The sequence below is a fragment of the Lytechinus variegatus genome, chromosome 9, assembly GCF_018143015.1.
Source record: "Lytechinus variegatus isolate NC3 chromosome 9, Lvar_3.0, whole genome shotgun sequence".
NCBI lineage: Eukaryota > Metazoa > Echinodermata > Echinoidea > Temnopleuroida > Toxopneustidae > Lytechinus > Lytechinus variegatus.
In genome coordinates, this window is record NC_054748.1 from 34,463,180 (window position 1) to 34,484,955 (window position 21,776).

General features: G+C 39.1%; 2 protein-coding genes across 2 annotated transcripts; one reads left to right on the forward strand and one right to left on the reverse strand.

Moving 5' to 3' along the window:
* Positions 1–14: 14 nt before the first annotated feature.
* LOC121422071 (aqualysin-1-like) lies at positions 15–15,663 on the reverse strand. The gene is made up of 9 exons (XM_041616879.1): positions 15,539–15,663; positions 14,923–15,076; positions 9,261–9,407; positions 7,531–7,663; positions 6,877–6,989; positions 6,285–6,429; positions 4,927–5,111; positions 2,874–3,045; positions 15–1,139 (listed from the first exon to the last, which is right to left on the reverse strand). Exons 2-9 carry the CDS (start codon positions 15,034–15,036, stop codon positions 1,009–1,011), a joined length of 1,140 nt encoding a protein of 379 aa, XP_041472813.1. The 5' UTR covers positions 15,037–15,076; positions 15,539–15,663; the 3' UTR covers positions 15–1,008.
* Positions 15,610–20,467, forward strand: LOC121421992 (monocarboxylate transporter 12-like). Its single transcript, XM_041616794.1, has 5 exons — positions 15,610–15,638; positions 16,437–16,873; positions 17,396–17,539; positions 17,808–18,962; positions 19,534–20,467. The coding sequence occupies exons 1-5, from the start codon at positions 15,610–15,612 to the stop codon at positions 19,665–19,667; spliced, it is 1,899 nt and encodes a 632-aa protein (XP_041472728.1). The 3' UTR covers positions 19,668–20,467.
* Positions 20,468–21,776: the final 1,309 nt, after the last annotated feature.

The window sequence follows — 21,776 nt, forward strand, 5'->3', positions numbered from 1 at the left end:
CATTTTTACCTCTGCCATTTTTACCTTCGCTATTTTACCGCTGCCATTTTTACTTTGCCATTTTTTACCTCTGCCATTTTTACACTGAGCCGAATTTTCGACGTAAACCCACGTCATCTTCAGGGATACAATAAAGCTCACAGCCATATATATATATATTTATGGAGTGTATTTTGCACTTTGATGCATCAGCGCCAAGAGTAATTTTCGCAAATTGGAGAAATAAACCTTCTTGTAACATAATGCCTAACTCTAAAAAAGTGTACACCAGCGGGTTGTTCACAAGCAGGCAGTTAAAAACTTTAATTTGCTGCACCCATATAGCTGCATCATTAGTTGTCCAGGCTGGATGTAATGGTGACAATACGTCAATTGGAGGTCTTTCTCTGAATGGCAGTTCTTAAAGATTTGGACAGGATATCATTCGTACCAAATTATTCTTTTTCTTTTTTTATTTTCGACTAAATACCATCTTAGCAGCCTACATGTATATTCTACAAATGCAATCACACTCTTCTCAGAGATATGAGTGACCAGTCCTGATGGACTAAGATTTCAATCTTTCAAGAGTGATTTTTACCTTGTTTTGAATAAAAGAGTGCAAATTTTGTGTACTTTCACTCCAAAAAGTAAGAATTCACTCTTGAAAGATTGAAATCTCATTCCATCAGGACTGGTCCCTCTTATCACTCTGAGAGTAGTGTGATTAGGGAACAGATTAGACCCTTTGCATTAAGAGAGGATAGATATGAGATTTGCGTGTTTCTGAATAATGTACCTAGGAATGATGATTGTCTGGATGAAGAGCGCACAACACCCCACTCCGAATATCTCCCTACTAGCATGACCAGCCCAATATGTGATTTGAAAATTATAATCATTTATAATAGAATTATGACTCATTCTAATTTTTATTTTATTATCATTATTGATGAAATTTATTCATCTATCTTGGGAGTGTGATTATTGCAATAGACTCTGGTTAGATTGAAATCTACAAGAGTGGTTTTAATCGAGGTAGGCGAGTAGATTGGGAGATCCGTTGGGGTTCGCCACCACGCCAAAGGTTGCAGAACTGGTGACCTTATCGTAAACCTCTTGAGGAGAATATCCCTGACCTAGCAGCACTGCGGCAATACCTAGTGGTGTGGAAAATACAATCAATATTGAAAATTAAATGCATATATTCTTAAAATATTTGGCCAAAAATTTCAACCCAAGAACGTTGTGATTTACGGTACACCATGTATTCTTTCGTAGGCATAATGGCGGTCTTGAAAAGGACCACCCACTCTCGACGTTTCTTAAATATTTTACCTAACATTTGGCCAAACATTCAAACACAAGAACGCCGTGATTTCACGGTACACCATGTATTCTTTCGTGGGCAATTGATTGATACCGAATTTATTCATTCCAAAATTTTAACAAAGTTACAAAGTAAAGCAAAATATAATATAAACATTTTGAAATGAAATAGGAACCTTCTGGAAAGCAAAGCTCGTTATCGAAGGTTTCCTTCAATAATTTTGGTCTTGAATAGGCCCACCCAAACTCGACGCTTTGAAAAGTGAGTTCTTGTCGTCTTCCATAAAATGTCGATTTCAAGACAAACACCATACAGTGGTCCCTTGCTTTTCTGTCCATTAAAGCTAAATGATAGTAGTTGCAGTAAAACACTAATTTCGCGTGAGAAAGTCTGTAAAACCAAGGTTAAGAATGACTATATCATCGTGTATCTAGATCTGGTACAGTTACATAAACTGAACTTTGTGAAATCATAAAATCTAAGCTGAAATACGATCACACTGAAGATCTCCTACACACAGACAGGCACACTCACGTGGGACAGTGTATTATTATTATTGCTGGAATAAAGACCCGACGGAAGTGACCCAATCTGCGCTTATTTTGCTTATTTCTCAGCAATTACACAATTTCTTCCAGAATCCTTTGGCACATATTTTTTATTCATACAAACAGACACTTGGGTGGTAATTATATTAGATTCTGTAAAAAGTCATTTTGAGATCGTTACCAGAACTGGAATTTAACTGGAACAGGCTACCACCATCAGCAGTGTATAAAAATACCATCTTTTAATAATTTTAAATCTCACTACGAAAAGCAGACACCACCATCCTCTTGAATATACCCCTTACCATCGCAAATAGTATCATGATTGGTGAGATGGGCTCATAAGGTTTATGCTTCAAGCCCTAACAACCAAGTAAACTAAGCAAGTACTTAAGTACGTACGTATGTACGTACGTACGTAAGTAAGTAAGTTATATTGGCCTATGACTAAGGGTTGCCCAATATCATGAATATGTAAAGCGTATATTACCAATTATGCCTACAATGTTAAAAAACCCGTGATTTTATAGGAAAAAAGAAGATTTTGCAGAAAGCAATAACAGAATCATTCTGTAAATTCATAAAACAGGAATTTTTCTGCAATTTAACAGAACAGGTCTGTTTAAAAAGGGGAAGGGTGTTTAAATTGAAGGAAATTTGTAAGATTACAGACACCAAATGCCAATTTTCTGCAAGATTACGCAATCTGGTGAGATTACAGGTGTTCTCGAGACTCTGCTGCAGGAACTTCTTTTATTTTAAGGATAAATTTTCTAACAGTGTATTGTCCTTAGGACCCTTAACATGTAGGTCGATAACATAATGCAGAAAACTCCATGACATGTCAACAGTGTGCAGTGCAAATACAAATTGATTATGATTCTATGGGTGGGTGTTTATAACCTGTGCCCCTTGATACAGGCTTACTGTAACAAACACTGTGATATCATTGCCTCGGTACTCAAGAATATCAATTTTGTTAAGCAAGAAATAAAGAGGGGGAATGCCCAGCTTACCGGCTACGTGTGGGCAAGCCATACTAGTTCCACTGTAAGTCGCAACACCGTCATTAGAGTCGTAGGTGAGGCTTGTGATGCTGGAGCCAGGAGCGAACAGATCGACGCATCGCCCGTAATTGGAGTAGCTTGAACGAGCATCGCTGCTTGTTGTTGCACCGACAGTGATCACCTGTAAAGGGAGTGTGTCATGAAGAAGCTCGACGGTAAATTTCACTTGCAAACGCGCTCTGAGCCAATCAGATGCAAGGATTTCAGTATAGCTTGTCTAAATACTCAGAGACAATCACCGACTTTTGGTTTCATGGAATATACTTCCCTACTTAGGTAAATGATTGATCAATGCTTCTTATTAAGAGGTCCAAACCACACATCAAAAACTTTGGTGTTAACCGGCGTACACAGATGACCACACCAGTTACTTTACACCGTTGTTAAAGTGACAGTGTTTGTTTAACACCTATAGGTTTTGTATAACAATAATAGGCTATAGGTGTTATACAAAACCATTGGTTGTTACAATTACACTCTTTGGTGTTATGTTCAATCTCTACACTGCAAAACCCCGGTGAAGTTGATCTAACACCAGCCCGGAATCTATTTATGTCCACACCAGAGAAGTATTGAAACAACACCAGTTTGGAATCAAACCGATGCTGTTTTGATAATAGTTGGTATTGTATAAACACCTGTCTGGTGTCAGACCAGAACGAAACTGGTGTTGTTGAACACTTCTCTGGTGTGGACATATATAGATTCCGGGCTGGTGTTCATTCAACACCAGAGCTTTTGCAGTGTAGGGTGTAATTTCAACACCTCAGGTGTGGTCCTCCATTAACAGCAACTGGTGTCAGTTTTAACATCACATTTTTTACAGTGCATTACAATGGGGGAAGTGGACAGTAGCTGGAACAGACATCGTCAGGTTGCCTGCAGTTAGAGCAAAAGTGATCACCTAATGAGAATGCGATAAAGTAATTGTTCCATTGATTGATTGATATTTTCATTTGTATAAGATGTATAGGGATTGAGAGGCACACTGATTTCCGGAGGGGGGGGGGGGGCGTGAACACTGCCAAACACCAATAGCATGATGCATTGCACTGGGAACTTCGTCCTCTCTTCGGAAGTTCCCCCAAGGAAGTTTAATGTAAAGCCTCTAAAGGAACGATCTATCCATCCCAAACCACCTTACGGGGGAGCAGTCACACTCAACCCCCACATGAAAAAAAAACAACAACAACGAACAAACCATTGTCATATTAAAAAAAAAACTATGTGGTGGGTGTTTCATAAAGCTGTTCGTAAGATAAGAACGACTGGTGATCCTTTCTTTTGGTAAATGGTATACACCATAGGCGATGGTTTAGCGCGTGAGAAAGGATCACCAGTTGTTCTTAACTTACGAACAGCTTTATGAAACGGCCCCCCTGATTACTCGTGTATAGGACTATCCTAATTGGATAATACCTTGGTCACATTTGATCTACGGCGGCCGTACGGCGAGTCGAAAACAGTCGTTTTATTCATTTTTGTTCAAACCACCTATGTTTAGCTGGTACGAAAATGTTAAAACGGCTGTTTTCGACTCGCCGTACGGCCGCCGTAGAACAAAATAATGTGACCATGGTATAAGCAAAATAGTGGACGTGCTGTTTATAATAAACCCCCATTTCAGAAATGATTTGCTGTATAATGGTATTAGTCATTAACTACCATGCTAATAGGTCTCAGCAGCCAGTCAACTTCAAAGTTTTCAAACCATCTTGGAAATAGTTCAAATAAAAAACGGAAATGGAATTCAAAGCCTTACATCAGGGCTTCCAGCTGGCGATGAAAGGCAGGCATCCATGTTGCTATTACCGGCGGCCGCCACCAAGACAATGCCCGCTTGCTTAGCCCTCTCGGCAGCCTGAAACTCGGTCGGAGAATAGAACCCTCCGTAAGACATCGACGCCACTGTCGGCCTTTCACCATCTGTGACTAACCAGTCCATAGCTTTTGGGGATTTCGCAAGAAAGGAAAAGAAACATTATCAGAATTAGAAACTCACATCGGGACTCCCGGCGGGAGATTGCAAACACGCATCTGCATTGCTGTTTCCGGCTGACGTCACAAGGACCACGCCCATTTCCTTGGCGCCCTTTGCCGCCCTCATCTCTGTAGGTGAATAGAACCCTCCGTATGACATGGACGCTACGGTCGGTCTTTTGCCTTCCGATGCCAGCCAGTCCATTGCTGGGTACGAGAAATAATAATGCATATTATTGACCGATACAGTTTGTAATATAACATTTTTTGACCACCCTTGTTATATTTTCCCGAGGGGAAACAGGAAAAATGCCTAAAGTTTCCCTGAGAATGATGTGCCTATAGAGCAGTCAATATAATACAGATATTCAATGAGGGATATTTTTTGACGCGAAGCGCGAAACGTTAAATGAAAATATGTTAATGAGTGAAATTGATGTTAATTCCATTAGGTGGTCGACAAAATGTTGCACTTCTGAATCACAACCTCTAAGTCAGTATGCATCTACTATGACGAGCGATTTGATATTTTAATTGACAGCTAAAGACTGCCGTATATTCGTTAAGTAATCAGGTAAAATAATTAATTACCCTCAACCATTAAAGCTGTTTTCAACTTACTCCAGGCCTCTGGGTACACGTATTTCTATTTTGGCCTAACGTTAGGTCTACTTATTAAATATAATCTAAATCTATTATATGGAAGGCCTGTCACGCAATAATTCGTTATCATCTGGAAGATGTATCTACCATGCTCTACAGAGACGTACGGTCGTGTATATACGTCCACAGAGAACAAGACCTCTGAAAGACTGTTGTAAGACCATGAAACTTGCTTGATCTTTCAAAGGGTTTTCCACGAAATTTAAAAGATCTCCGATTTCTGATGGATCTTTAGGTGGTCTTCATCAAGAATCGTGAAAGACCTCGGAGATCTTTGAAAGTTTGTTCAAAGACCCTTGAAAGATCAAGCAAGTTTCATGGTCTTACAGCAGTCTTTCAGAGGTCTTGCTCTATGTTGAATGGGTTTGTGTAATTCAACGTAAAGTCCCTGTATTATCCTTAGAGAGTGTTCGCATTACGACGCAGAATCAATCCTAGCACGCAGCAAATGAATTGACAAATGACCGTCAAATCACAATGAAAAACTGGGAGGTCTTTGTCAAACATTGGTGAACCGGAAGAGCAGTTTCGTAGAACGTTTCGGAGATGACGTCAAAATGCAAATATGCCATTTGTCCAGAATCACTGCCGAAACTGCTGTTTCATCGATCCACGAACGCCGACAGAGGCTTCGTTGTCATGAAGAGCATTTGACAATAGAAGGATTCTCTACGTTCCGAAAAGCGTCTGCGTAGCGTTGTGAAAACTTCCTTTTACCTGCTACTGAAGAACTGATGAACCCAGAACCATCGCAATCAAGGATTCTGATACCGTAGAGACTGGCCTCGCGTGCAATGCCGTAAGTGTTGCTTCCCACCGTTCCTGCGCAATGGGTTCCATGTCCATTGCAGTCAATCGCATCCTGTAATACAATAAAGACATCCCTTTTAAATGCTATGGTCACATGGCAAAACCGATTCAAACCGACCGATGACATTGCTTTATTACCAATGATAATAAAATTCTTATTTCACATAGCGATCTGGATGTAACTTAGGCATAAACTTTCTTACTTTGGTTTGAATTGTGACTAAAAATGAGCGAAAAGCAGTGATATCTCGAGTCTGATTGATTCAATTTGGGGAAACGCAAAGTCGGTTTTTATCATCGATAAATTCTTCGGGAAAGCCTGCTTAGCTTCGGGCAACTTCCGGGCTAGGGAAAGATGAAGACAACATGACTGCCATAAGAGAATCTCCAATTGCATTACAGAACGTCCACTGATCATTAAATCCTTTCTACTCTGGATGATTTACATCCAAATGGTGTCAAATCCACTATGAAAATACGCGATAGTTTGCCAACTCACCCCGTTCTCTACATCAACAAAGTCCTTGCTGGGTGTTGCCCGACCTCCAAAGTCCTCGTGGTTCGGGTTTATACCAGTGTCAATGATGTACACATGGACTCCACTTCCATATCCTAATGATCACGAAACAAGAACGGAAAAGTTTTACAATAAGTTAGCTTTGCTATCGCTATTCCAAGAGGTATTCGGTGAAACGAAATATAGAATAATCATGGAATAGGCCTATGTTTTACTGCTTTGCTTTCGCTATTCTAAGTCGTGTTTGGTGAATTGGAATATAGAAAAATCCTGAAATCGGCTAAGAATTTACTGCGGCATCCTGAGCACTCCGCGGCGGTCGACGTCCTCATGGTTAGCCTAGAATTTGTAAGAAGCACTGGTACCAAGTCACACCCACGAAATGGACTCCAAACCGATCAAAGCTATTCCGATGGCACACCACCGGTCGGTTTGCAGTCCGTTTGACTGCGACCAAATGGTGCAAACAGCATCATAATTTTATAGCGCCCTCCGTCAGAGGATATAGGAGTACGCGTAAACGGAATTGTCCGAGATGCGCCATGCAATTAAGGCAATGGCTTCAGCCTTTGAGATGGCGTCGCGATGACGTCATTGCTTTAGGCTAATGTGTACAACTGAAATCTTCACACGTACCATTAACATCCATGTCGTTATTCAGCGGTAGGTTCCTTTGATCAATCCTGTCAATCCCCCACGATCCAGCGACAGCATTGGATCGGATAATCTTGTCTTGTTCAATGTAGTCGACACCGGGTAGGGCCATCAACTAAAGAGTCGGGGAAGAACATGAATATATATATGAAAATTCAATTCACTTTCATTCCAATTATTTCAGCCATTTTAAAACACAAGAATACATAACAATGCATATTAATGGACAAATCCTCCCCAAGAAAACGTTGATTTGCATAAAAAGAGAAAAATCAAACATACAAAACACTGAAAATGAAAAAAAATGGATATAAAATAAGAAAGTTATGATATTTTTAAGTTTCACCTTATTTCACAGAAAAGCTATGCACATCCTGTTCGGTATGCAAATGAGGAGAATGGTGACGTCATCCACATTTCTTTTGTATTTCATTATATGAAATATGAAATATTATAATTTTCTCCTCATTGTCAAGTGAAACAACGAATAATTCCTCCCTCCCCATGTGGAATTAGCATTGTTTGATACTATGTGGTTCAGTCAAATTGGTCCTTATTGTCAAATCTGTCAGAATATCATCGACTGTCTCATTTGCCCGTCACTGAGTTGTGCATATCACTGTTTTGTGAAAAATAAGCGATATACGTCATAAGTTTTTTTTTTATTTTACATCCGATTTTGATGAAATTTTCAGTGTTATGCTAATTCCACATGTGAAGGGAAGAATTAATCGTTGTTTCACTTGACAATGAGAAGAAAATTATAATATCTCATATTTCATATAATGAATATCCTCCCTCATAACATCAAACAGTGCTTGACTTCTGAAACTTTCAAAAATTACCTCAAAACATTTCCTAAAAAGCGCCTTGAGCACTCTACAGAGTGGATATGGCGCGATATAAGTCTAATTATTGTTATTATTATTATTATTATGCTAGTTTGATTTCCTGTATTTATTCGAATCAACAGTTTTCTAGGGTGGACCTGACCTTTAATAACGCACAGCAAAACTTGTGTAGTTAGCCGTGTATAAATAGGACCACATCAGTCATTTTACATCGGTGCTAATCACATTTAGTTCCGCACCTGACCGTGTTATTAAGAAAAATAGGTATAAAAGCTGATTGACAAAGGGGAATGTGTCAGTATTCGTATGAGTTAACGTATAAGAGGACATAGGCCTTACATTTTCTTTGGCTAGCACTTTTGAGGAACTTAACAATTATGTAATTGAACAAAATGAATTATGTAATTGATTTCAAATGGATTCATGCATGAACAAATTTGTGGGAAAAGTACTTGTATGCGGTAACTGCAAACCTATATAAATGTACATAAATTTGCGATTTCAAATACATGTTTATGCATACATTAATTTTTTTTCACCTTTCGTAACACATTAAACATTCTCATATACGCATAGTGCATCTCACATTCATATTGAAACCGTACACACACACGTACATCCCATCCACACAAAATGTTTATTATGTGTCAATCGGGACTTATCTTTTACCGCTTATGAGGGACGCGTTTTTGTGATGTTATACTCACGATTAAGAAGTAGTAAAAATACACAACTATGATAAAAGCAAAGAGAGAGAGAGAGAGGGAGAGTGAGAATGAGAGAGAGAAAGGGGGAGGGGGGGGGGGGCTGAGAGTTAACATGAAAAAGTGTAATAAATTAAATGACAAATTTTCATCTTACCAGTTGTAATGCACGACTGCCATCCGTAACCTTGGCAACGAACCCAGTCAGGAGATTGCTGTAGCGGAGTCGAATGGATGCCCGGATACCTTCTGATTGACTGTCGGTTAGAAACCGGTTAATAACCGGTTCTATGTCGATCCCATCCTGGTTAGGTTTTTTCATGAAGAAAAAAAGTTTAGAATAGACATGTTTTTATACTTTCAACATAGTTCTATTGTGTATGCCTAGCTCATCTTTTGATTATGCATTAATAGTTTATGCTTAGTTTATGTATACTTAGAGTTGTTTATCAATTATTCTTTCTTATGTAACACTATATTGTTGCCAGTGTGAATATCATTTCACAGAGTGGAAACATTTCAACTGCAGCACTTTGCAAGTATTCAAGATTCTTCGTTTTGTTTTAAAACACACATTGGCTTATCTCCATCATACTTATCCAACCATACTGAACGATTATCCATCCCGTAACCTTTGATCGAGCGAAAATAGCAACGCTTCCCAAAACTCACACATACTCTAATGGAGGCAGATCATTTGCTGCAGATAGATCGACCAACCGTCCGGAACAAACAACCTCTAAACATCAGAAAGGTATCCACGTACAAGTCTTTACTTGTAATCCATCTTTTTCGTAATTCTTACATAGTTGTAATCTAGTATTCGTAATTATTTCATTGGGACCCAACTTACAAGGTTCATTGCATAATCAAACAGTACATAGGCTTATTATAGGGACATTCTTTCTTATAATCTATTTTTTCTTGTAGAAAAACGAAGCTATATAAATGGTGTATTATTCTTTAATTTTTTTTTTCAGGGCAAAATATCTACATGTATGTTTACATGACAACTGTAATACTTTTCTACCTGTTAGGATGAAATATTCGGCAAATCACAAATGCACTATTAACATTGTGAGTTAATGATTGATGCCAATGTATGTATATTAACGTTGAATTATGTGATAAAATGAGAGACAAAAATCACTGAAGTTGTGCGTAGATTTACGAACAGCTTTTATGAAAAAAAATCGACATGTATTTTATTGCGTTTTGGTGGCATTGGTTCATTTTTACTTTAATAGTGAATGAGTTCACAAATGGCACTTCATAAGAATATAGGTTGACTAAACCATGGCTAGGAGAACATCACACGTGGTGTTCCATTAATTATTAAAAACTACACATCATAAACTTTTGTGTAACATTTTATGTAATAGCGATTTTTTTTTTTTTGGGGGGGGGGGGAGGGGTGTATGGTCATTTGTGATGCAATTTGCACTCCATAACTATATGGCGCTCTACAATCATGAACGATTGTAATCATTACTAACTCTGCATCATGGACCTGTGTGTGTTATTTCATAAGCGATTTTCTTTTTGATCTTTTTGTTCAATAAATGATTTCATAATTGACAATTGTAACAGCGAACTCCGCCCTAGATAGGCTTTAGAAGGTCCATTTGTTTAAGGAATGGCTAATGATGATAACTTTGTTTTGCTAACAGCTGTGTTTAACTACGGGTGATAATAATATAATTGATATAACTGGTATATTAATCATTAAGAGACGAAAACCTATCTAGTACACGTTTCGCATTATTGTAGTCATATGGTGCAAGTTCTTTTCTCCCACTAACGATAAGGGGTAAGGGCTCTGGAAATAATTTTATTTTAAAAATACTGGTTTCAAAGAAATTTTTTTTTTTTGAAATTTAATAAAGCAGATTTTTGTTAGAATTCCCACTTTTTAGCATACCTACCCGATTTCCACGGGGTGCAGCTGCCTAAGGTGAATGACACACCCAGCACTCCCATGTACCGGGGGGGGGGGGGGGTGCTTAAGCGGTTCCATGATAATTGCTCGGCCGGACAATTGCTACGCAAAATGGGAAACTGCTCCGCCGATATTTGCTCCGCCGACATTTGATCTGCCGATATTTGCTCCACCGACAATTGCTCCGTCGTCAATTGCTCCGACGACATTCACTCCGCTGATACTTGCTACTCCGATATTTGCGCCGTCGACAATTGGTCTACCGATATATGCTCTGCCGACAACTACTCCGCCGACAATTGCTCCGACGACAACTGATTCGATTGTACGACAATTGCTCTGTGTCAATTTAGCCGCCGACATTTGTTCCACTGACAATTGCTCCGCGGATATTTGCTCCTTAAAGTGCGACTATTGCTTCCCCGACATTTACTCCGCAAAATGTGACACAATTGCTCCGCCGACTTTTCCTCCGCGGACTTTTGCTCCATAAAATGCGATAAATGCTCCAAAGACTGATGAAACTTGGATATGGAATATTTTTTTGTCTCACCTGCATAGCAGAGTGAGACTAGGCGCCGCTTTTGACAGCATAACTTAGAAAGTATATGGACCTAATGTTACTTATTCAGGCCTGATTTTTAAATTCTAATTTATTTATTTGTAGTTTTATGCAAACTGACAATGGGTATAGCATTATTATTACAATACAGTGAACAATACACAGAAAAGACAAAGGGCAAGAAAATATTGTCAGTAACCTAATATAACTGCTCAGTAGATTTACATAATACTAGACGAATTCGAATGCAATAACCCATTGTTTTTTTTTCTAACCCAACTAAACAAACAAAATTCATTTTTCTAATCTAAAGAATGAAAAGTTAGAATTTGATTTGGATTCAATGTAATTTCAAAGACAAACACAGATAAATTAATATGTTGTTTAAAAATTTATACACCCCCGTTTATATGTATTTTACATGTTAAACAACCATGCTTGATTTATTGATTTATTAATTTATCACATGAAATTCATGTATTCTCCTTTATCTCTGAATATGCTCGCTCATCTTTGTCTAATTTAAACATTATTATATATATATACGTTTCGAAACATTTTGTTACTGTTACCAATCCATCGATTTTCAAGGAAACAGCACATTGAAAATGTCCGCTCTATTAAAGGCACTCACAATTTATGTTTAACACCCTATTACAAAAAAGAGAAAGAATTATAAGACTGCTATAAAAAATAATTATTCATCCTCATCTCGAATATTGCATCATCAATCGGATGAAACAATTGCCCACATAACTCAATATCCGATACATCCTCGAAAAAGCTTCAAATAAAAACAGAGTATTAATAACTATTCACTGTTTCGATCGATTTCCCCCCCGACTTTTTAAGATGTAAAGATGAATGAAAACCGGTTTATTAAGATATTTAGATCAATAAAATGACATCATATCCCCTGACGTTTTAAGCCAAAGAAAAGATAGAACAAATTCTGTAACAAATCATCCTTTCATCGGGGGAGGGGGTGATCCTGGGGACAGGGTTCAACGCTCCCACTTTCTGAAGCATTAAAATGCATCCCTAATTTCTACCCAAGAAAAATACCCTCCTTCAAACATGTTCAGTGCCCCTTTCCATCTTAGAAGGATCCGTTTTATGAGTTAACAAGTGCCCCCTTTCTTTTAATAAGTGCCCATTCTCGTATGAGATAAGCTGCCCTTCTTATCTCGCCCTTTTCATGTCCGATCGGCACCCGTCCCGGTTTCCTTTGTAGCGTTCTGTTTTTTTCTGAAAGGGCATCTATCCGTTGGAGCGATTGTGGCATTATGTTGAGCAAAATGTCGGCGGAGCACAGTTTGTCGCATTTTGCATAGCAAATGTCCGCGGAGCAAAAGTCAGTGGAGTAAATATCGGCGGAGCCAAAAAAAAAATGTTCCAGATCCAAAGCCCACTGGTCATGTCTGTTGATCCTTTATTGTATTTTACGGAGGAAATATCGTCGGAGCAAATGTCGGTGGAGCAAAAGCCGCATTTTGAGCAGCAAATATAATGTCGACGGAGCAATTATTGTCGTATTATGTGGAGCAAAATGCCGGCCGCGACAGTCCACGGAGAAAATGTCGGCGGAGTAATTTTTGTGGCATTATGTTGAGCAAAATGTCGGAGGAGCACTTGTCGAATTTGCAGAGCAAATGTCCGCGGAGCAAAAGTCGGCGGAGTAAATGTCGGTGGAGCAAATATCAGCGGAGCAGTTTTCGCATTTAGCGTAACCAAGGAGGTTTCAAATGAGATGGAGTAACAGCAAATAAATCTATTTGAACAAGGTTAAAAGCCGCCAGCAGAAAGTATGTAAGGCATGCACTTTGCTCAACATCTCGTGCAATTGTGTAGACAAATGATTTCCGCATGATTCTGCAGCTATATAGGTCATATATAAAGGGAAACATGCAATTGTGATGATAATTACTTTTTCGCCACATCTGGTCTGGTTATATGTGTAGTACATAATTCGGAGGTATGCGAAAATAAACTATGCAATATGTCATGAAATATGACTCAAATTTCCTCGACTGGGCATGTGCGGGCACTCATCTGGCATATACAATAATGAATAGCAATATTCCATCGACCACATTTGAAATTTTCATTTGCCGCAAACGATCGGAAAAGTGTTAAAATCTGGTTTCAGCGAAGGTCAAATTCTTACTTTTTCCACTAATTAAAGGTAAATTGATATAATCTGGGCAAATATCTTAGCGTAATAGTGCTTGGTTATTGATGTCTTGTCATGCGTACAAATTTCAGTTTGTTTATTAATATAAAAGATGGAAAATTGATCCAAATGGATATTCGTAAAATTTCACTCGTCGGATTTCTTCACTGAAACTGGCGGCTTCGAAGGCTAACATCAAAAAGGTCTTAACCTTCGTTCTTTCTTTGTGCTTCTTTAGAAATGAACAGCTGCTTGAATAATTTTGTTGCCTGTTGGAACTCCAGTCATAGAAACTTCTTGGCGTAACAATTGTCTGGTCACCGTTTCAATGCCCCCTCTGCAACCCGGCCTCCCAGGGCCATGCAGAAATGGTACCCATTTTGATATATTCAGTCAACCAACCTAGGTGTAATATTATTACGCCAAGATTTGCTGATTTTCATTGGAATGAATGGAATTAATGGTGCCTACTTATACATCGTACAGGCCAACCGTTCAGTGCTCATGGCACCTTAAGAAAAAATGAATATACGCAAAAGCGATAGGCCTAATTGAAATGACATAGAAGAATAGTTTGAATTCTTCTGAATAAAAACACACTGGTTTTGGATATTGGAAAATTGAATATTAAAAGGAATTGAATACATGAACTCCTGAAGACGGACAGTCAACCTGCCCGAAACGTCGAGTCTCTCTACTGCTTCTACTCCTCATCTCTACTCGCCGACTCAAGCCAGCATCTCATCAGCTCTACTACTCAAAGCTGTTCTCAGCACATCAATCTCTCCTGGTTTACAGTCCTTTTCAGGACTACATTCAAGAAAGATTACTCTCAAATCTCAACTTTCTCGTCTATCCATTTCTTTTCTTCTTCTATCCACTGTTTCTATAACACTCCACATCATGCCGTAAACCACATCAGCGATTGTACATGCCACCATGCAAACCCTTAAACAATATATGAATTCGAATGTTTCAATTCTGACGTGCGATCTTCATTAATCATGCTCTTATGGATACCTGCCACACCAACGAAAACGATCCCTGACCGATCAACACCATTATATTGTTTCGAATGACATATCACCGGCCGGTTATAGGGATCGGTTAGCGGGTGTGACCGTAACAGGCGACAATTACTCAACCTTTAAGACGACGATGAATTGGCCATCAACCCCGTCCTTTTCAGCTTTGTAATACTGCGTTGCCATGGTAACACCAATGGTCACAGCGAAGAATATCAACGTGATGGTCTTCATGACGATAGAACGCAGCAGGACCCTTAAGATATGATAATTTCTGTCAGGGAAAAGAGAAATGGTTTGAAATAAAAACTGAGAAATTCGATGGACACGATTTACAAGTTTAGTGATGGAAAGATTAATAAAATGACAATCTTTTCGCAGTATTAGTCCCCGTACACAATTTTTCGTTGCGATGTAAAAAAAAGAAGATTGATATGATGAATATAAAAATATTAGTGATAGCATGGCGGATAAATGAAGAGATACACCATTTATTTTAACAGTTATTGAACCAAGAAAAATATCAATAGAAATTCACATATGTATATAACTATTCTCAAATATATAGGTTTCCTTGAATTTGAAAATTATGAAACCATTAATCAAGCGTACTATTGTGGAAAGTGTTTATTGATTGTACACGCGGAGGTAAACCCACTCACAAACATTTTCTTTTTCAAATGTAGTTCTAAATGTCTTACAAAGTAATCTAATGACGCAGTTGTAGTTTTCTTACCTCCTTCTATACAACTGTGCACGGGAATACGTCCAGCTTGCCAAAGACAAAATATCTACGCAAGTATAATCATGAGAAGTGCTTGTCACGATTTTGCCCCGTAAATTGTGAAACAGGTGTAATTAGTTCACACCGAAATGATTACTAAGTTTACAATCTAAAGGTCAATTGCTGACAAAGAGAAATAATGGTTTATCTAAAGATTACATCTGATTACGATTGTTTGGGTGTTTTTTTTGCAATGTATCTGGTACGAAGGGTCAGTCAGCGGTGGCAGTGAACAACATTTTTTGATCACCATCGCCCAGAGACCCAGAGTCGGCTCTTACTGGAGAAATACCATGGTAGGGGCGCGGTCGTATATTTCAGGCTTCGAAAAATGTTGTCCCCGAGTGTTCCCCCCTCTCCATTATGCTAGGAAAATGACCACAGGCCTGGTATTGAATGCCCTTTCCTATTTCATGCTCAGCCACGGGCTTATGGATGTAGCATTATAGCGAGTGCGTTTAGATTTCATGTTTTTAAATCTGGATAAAACAAATAATGCACATGTTTAAATTCGTGATGCTAGGGGTGATACAGTCATCTCCGGAATTTGCAATACCATGTAAAGGCACTAGGAAAAAAGCGCCCCGTTCTCGGTGCAACGTTGCGAATGAAGTTGAGCACGCGTATCACCATTAACGCATATATAATTGTGTATAAAGGTACCCATACGTAGCTATTTAATTCACTAATCAGTTATTTTTCGATGTAAACTTTTTTTAACGTTGCCCTTTAGTCTTTGACATGAATATTAAACATAGCTTAATCCATTTTCATCCATCCTTATTCTTTCAAAAGATTCTCTTTCTGTACAAACTATAATGAGCCTGTTCTAAATTGGTATCTAAAGCAGCCAAACATCTGGCCACTTTATTAGCAAAGTGTATTCGGCTTTTCTACTTCTTTTAATTTATAAAGTTGATCAGATAACCAGTCTTGATGCCGAAATCAGAAAAGCAGCCGACAGCGCCCTCTCCCCAAGTAGCCTTCAAACCAATCCGCAAGACGAAAAGCAATTGCAAACAGGAAGTATCGTTCCCGACGGTGGTCCACCGACATCAAAACCAGGCGAAAAGACGACGAATGAAGACAGTACTACCTCACGACATCTTGATCGGGGATGGGCATGGGTTGTCATGGCGGCGGCCATGATGACTCATATCTTGACCTTCGGTTTGACCTACGCCATGGTCGGGATATTCCATGTTGAATTGCTCGAGGAGTTTGAGAGAGGTGATTCCGATACAGCATGGACAGGAAGCATCCTTCTTGGAACGATGTTATGCTCAGGTAAAACATTCAATATCGTCCAACTTTAACTTCATGGTAACAGTTGTTTATCTTGGAAATTCGCGTCAATTCAAATAATACCTTGTTGATACTACAGAAGGACAAAAAAAAATTGTTCCATGACATTCGCTCCGCTGCAAAGTCGACACACTAACGGAATGACCAAATTAAACCCTGGATTTGTACCCTATCATAAACCTAACCCTAAACCTAAAATAAAACCCCCAAAGCCCGGAGAAATTGTCGCCGGAGCAAACGTCATTTCACCGAAAACAGACGTTGTACGACGAAGAAAGAAAAAATAGAATAAAATGAAAATTATGCACATAGTCTAGACGAATAGAAAACGTTGGCTATTCTATCTGCATGTTTAGATTTATCTGTTTGCCGAATAACAGTCACACCAATCAAATTGAAACCAGATCGATCAAATCTATTAGGTTATTTCGAATGGCATATCATCGATTGGTTAGGATCCATGTTGGTTGATGTTACTGTGGTATAATATACCTTTCTTGTCAGGTCCCATCACCAGTGTCTTGGTTGGTCGGTTTGGTGCCCAGGTTATTGCAATCATCGGCGGTTTGCTGTCATCAGCTGGACTCTGCCTTAGTGCCGCAGCGCCCTCTCTGGACTATCTGTTCTTTACATATGGTGCTCTGACAGGTTCGTTTCGCCATGATATTACTTTAGGCTTCAGAGGAGTTTAAACATGAATAATTGAGAAATAAAGAAAGGGGAAACTAAAGAATATAATATCCGAGGAATAAACAAAGGAAAATAGAATTGATGGCCTGTTTTGATAGTAATGTTCCTGCTTTTTCGAAACTTCGGTAAATCTCTCCGCATTTTCACGTGAGTGAATCCTTTGTTATTGATGTATAGAAGTCTATATTACGTAAAGTATGTTTCACATATTTTTTTTTCTTCTCAGGTTTTGGATTCGGTCTCTGTTATCTACCCTGTATCGTCATGGTAGGTCGATTCTTCGAGAAGCGTCGATCTATCGCTACAGGGTTCGTGGTCGCTGGTTCAGGTATGGGCACATTCATGTTCGCTCCAATCGTTCAGATCATTGTTGAAGAGGTTGGCTGGAGACACGCCTTTCTCATCCTGGGTGCCCTAGAACTTATTCTATGTCTTTGTGGCGCTACGTACATCCCCAAGCTTATCCCAGAACGTCCATCCCCTGAAGATTACCAGAAGCATCTCAGAGACCTTGAGAGACAGGAACTAGAGATGAGTTTGATGGAAGGGGACCACACTGAGCTGGACTCTATTTTCTCGTTGAGCAGCTACCTTCCGGTTGGGAGCGTGAGTCAAGGTGTGAGTCGAAATGTCAGCAAGAACGTATCTGTGACATCACTGTCGGGTCCATCGAAACCATCAGCCGATTCCTCAGGAGAAAACAAGGAATCTGAAACACTGAATATTCTAAGGGCGGGAACAGTCACACCGTTAGGTATCGCGGAGGACGCACGCACCTTGTCAAGCATAATACCTTACACGGCAGCAATGGATATCTACTCTAATAGAATACCGTCAGCCTCTACCATTGTAGTGCCAGAGACCATTCAGTCAGACAGACGTTGTAGGCGCTGTTTATCACCATTTTACAAAGTCTTGAGGCTACTCGATAACCGTTTCCTGGTGGTGTTCGCCATCTCCAACTTCATCCTCTGTATAGGTTACCAGTTACCATACGTCTACTTTAAAGCGTATGCAATCCGGATTGGTGTCGGCGAGGACGAGTGGTCCTTCATTCTGTCCGTCATGGGGATCATGGATACTCTCGGAAGGATCCTCGTTGGCTTCGTGTTTGATCGCATCATCGGAAAACATCGGAGGATGTTCGGTTACGTATCGAGCTGCACACTAGCAGGCACCCTCCTGCTCTTGGTGCCATTGGCTTCAGGATACCTTAGCCTTGCTGTTCTTGCTTCTCTATTTGCACTGATTGCCGGTTCCACTGATTCATTGACTCCTGCCCTGCTTGTAGCCTTTGTAGGTTTAGACACTCTTGGATATTCCTTCGGGTTCGTCATCGAGATGCAGGGGCTGGGATTCCTTCTAGGACCACCGATGGCAGGTAATGATAAATGAAAAAAAATCTAAATTGAAATTCACATCGCTCTTTAGACACGTCAAGTAGAAAATCTCGATGATGCTAAGCCAAATTATGTTTATCTGTCATATTTTTTAATCATAACGCAAATATCCGTCAACACAGTAATTAGCATACATTCAAGGCAAACTGTTACAAGGAGAGTTACTTTGGGAAAATAATCTTCTTTATCCAGGAATATTTCAAATAATCAAAACTTCCTTACCATCTTTTGCCCTTGTGTCTATAAGACGTGGAGCTTTTGTGAAATTTGTAAATCAGTGCCCCAGTTTGTACAATTAAAACCATTTTTATTCACTCCATCACTGCTTACCCTTCGATACAAAAAATGGACATAGCACGTGCTCGTTTGAGTCCACCAGAGTCACTCAAATCTACTCCAATAGGTCAAGTGCGCATGTGATGATATGACCCCATAAGCCGTTAATTTTGTGACGGGGTACTTTTCCTGTACCTTCAACGTCTTGAGCTCTACACATTAAAAAAAAATATCGATGTTGTTACCAATTATACCAAAACTTTAAAATCCCAACAGGCGCCCTCTACGGCTTTGTCATGGACTATGCTGTCGTCTTCTATGCTGGGGGATCTGCTTTTGTACTTGCTGGAATCATCATGGTGCTCGAACCGGTGCTTGGTGGACAATTCCGATGCCGATCAAGACCTTAATTTGCTTTAATTTAAGTATTGCCATTCTTGGTTTTAAGTTAGATACCTATATATTAGAAAAATTAGCTGAGTTCGTGGAGTAATATTTTTGCAGAAATAGAAGTCGTAATTAGGGTATGGTATGATAAATATTACAGTTCGAAAAATATGAACCACTTGTCTGGAAATAAAGAAAGAAAATGAAGTAGAAATTACAGGCTCATAGGCCTCCGAGACAATTATTATTTTTTAAATATGCTGTATAAAAATAAAGAATAATACGGTGCCTAAATTTTGGGGAGGTAATTTCGGCCCCCAAATAAGACGAAATAAAAGATGATACGGATCAAAAGTTGAATTGCTCTGAATTCAAATTGAAAGTTGCGGTGTTTTATATATACATTGGTCTATAAGCTTGAGATTTGTCGGAGAATTTGATCTGACATTTTTGTAGATTATACGATTTTCGGAGCGATCTAGGAGCGGTCGATTGACTAAACCATACGGGGGTATGGAAGGTGAATCATCCCGAAGTCTTCCTAGGAGTCAAAATAGCCTAGTCTTCTTAGCAATGCTTAGTGGTGATAATTATATTCAGTTTAATTGTTTATATTTATCATTGTCAAAAGAACAGTATATGTCACAACTTAACCATAATGACAAAGAGAAATTCAGAAGGATTGATGAATTAAATCGGCATAACATCCTAGATACGAAATCTATTGCTTCATTACCATGATGTAGGAAAAATGAGAAATGTGGCACTAAATATACAGGAGAGCTTGTAAAATACTTAGTACAGAGCAATATGGGCGTACACGAGGGGGATTGGGGTGGGCTCTTGTCCCCCCCCAAAAAAAAAAGAAAATCACGACGAAGAAATAAAAAGAGAAAAGGAAAGGAATATATGGGAGAAATTTGATATTATCTGCCAATATTTGTCAAAATCTATCACAAACTTGTATTTTTGTAATATTTATGTCGACAATTTGGCTCTCTCGCTTCGCTCGCAACGTCTTATCAATTTTACGCGACACGCCATATCAAGCCCCCTCAAAATTTTTGGCTAATTACACCACTGTTCGCCGGGACCCCGCTTTTGCAGGGAACCCTCCTGTATCAGAAGGGTAGGAGAAGGAAAAGAACACATTAACTGTCCAATGACTATGTTTAATAATAGCTCCATGGTGTAATGATAGATAATGAGTTTACTTTGGCATCTTTCGCAGGAGGTAGGCCGAGTCGTCGATGTGAAACAAATGGGCAGAGCTGCATAAACGCGCTTTTTTGAGGCCACCAGAAACACTAACTTGAAAGTATTCCAAAACGCCTTTTAAGCGCGCTCTAAGTTCCACACTTTTTATATCGATGGAGGTACTTATCATGCATTAATTGGTACCGCAAAAGCTTTAGTGTGTCCGTCTCAATGTCATTATATTGTCCGATGTAATGTACTTGTCTTTGATGACCTAATAGATGTGGAAAATAAATTATGCCTCGTTTGATTTTTTTGTTTCAATTTACACACTGTCCAATAAAAGGTAAAAGTTTTGCCATCACGAGGGTAATTATGTGTCCAACCAATTTTGGCCAGTATTATGCGGAAAGCATATTTATTCCCGAGTAAAATTTAAAAACAAGCAATTACTTTAGAATGGGGACAATTTTCGTCACACTGGCCACTGGATAAAAAGAAAAATGCCCAATGTTGGTTGAACACGTAATTACCCTAATGGAGCACTTTTACCCAATATTTTTGCTGAGAGTGCAGGGGCAATTGAAGGCCACCCTGTGACAAAGAAACCAAAAAATTGAAATAAAGAATTCAATCATGAGAGTTTATTCGTCTTCGCTGTTAAAGATTTAACATGTTTAACACTGCTTGACGTCCAATCCCGACTACCAAAAGCATAACAAAAAAGAGAAAAAATTGATATCCTCCCCGAACATTGAAATAGACATAATAGTTGTAGTAAGCATATTCTCAAAATAACTTTAAAGTCATCAGCAGATTAACCCTCGCTGTAGGATAGTTAACACCGCTTGAGGTCTCACTTCGCCAGCCAAAAAACCCACTGAGTTAAATGGGCGTTCCCCGGGGTCTTTCCCAATCATAGAAAATAGGCATGA

Bases quoted from the DNA above. Each gene is read 5' to 3' on its own strand.
- LOC121422071 (XM_041616879.1), bottom strand. From the start codon at position 15,036: ATGAAGACCATCACGTTGATATTCTTCGCTGTGACCATTGGTGTTACC. The intron at 7,664-9,260 runs GTAAGATGAAAA...CCGACTCTTTAG, and splicing joins GCAGTCGTGCATTACAACTG to TTGATGGCCCTACCCGGTGT. The intron at 6,430-6,876 runs GTGAGTTGGCAA...ATTGTATTACAG, and splicing joins TTGTTGATGTAGAGAACGGG to GATGCGATTGACTGCAATGG.
- LOC121421992 (XM_041616794.1), top strand. From the start codon at position 15,610: ATGAGAAGTGCTTGTCACGATTTTGCCCC. The intron at 17,540-17,807 runs GTTCGTTTCGCC...TTTTCTTCTCAG, and splicing joins TACATATGGTGCTCTGACAG to GTTTTGGATTCGGTCTCTGT. The intron at 18,963-19,533 runs GTAATGATAAAT...AAATCCCAACAG, and splicing joins TCTAGGACCACCGATGGCAG to GCGCCCTCTACGGCTTTGTC.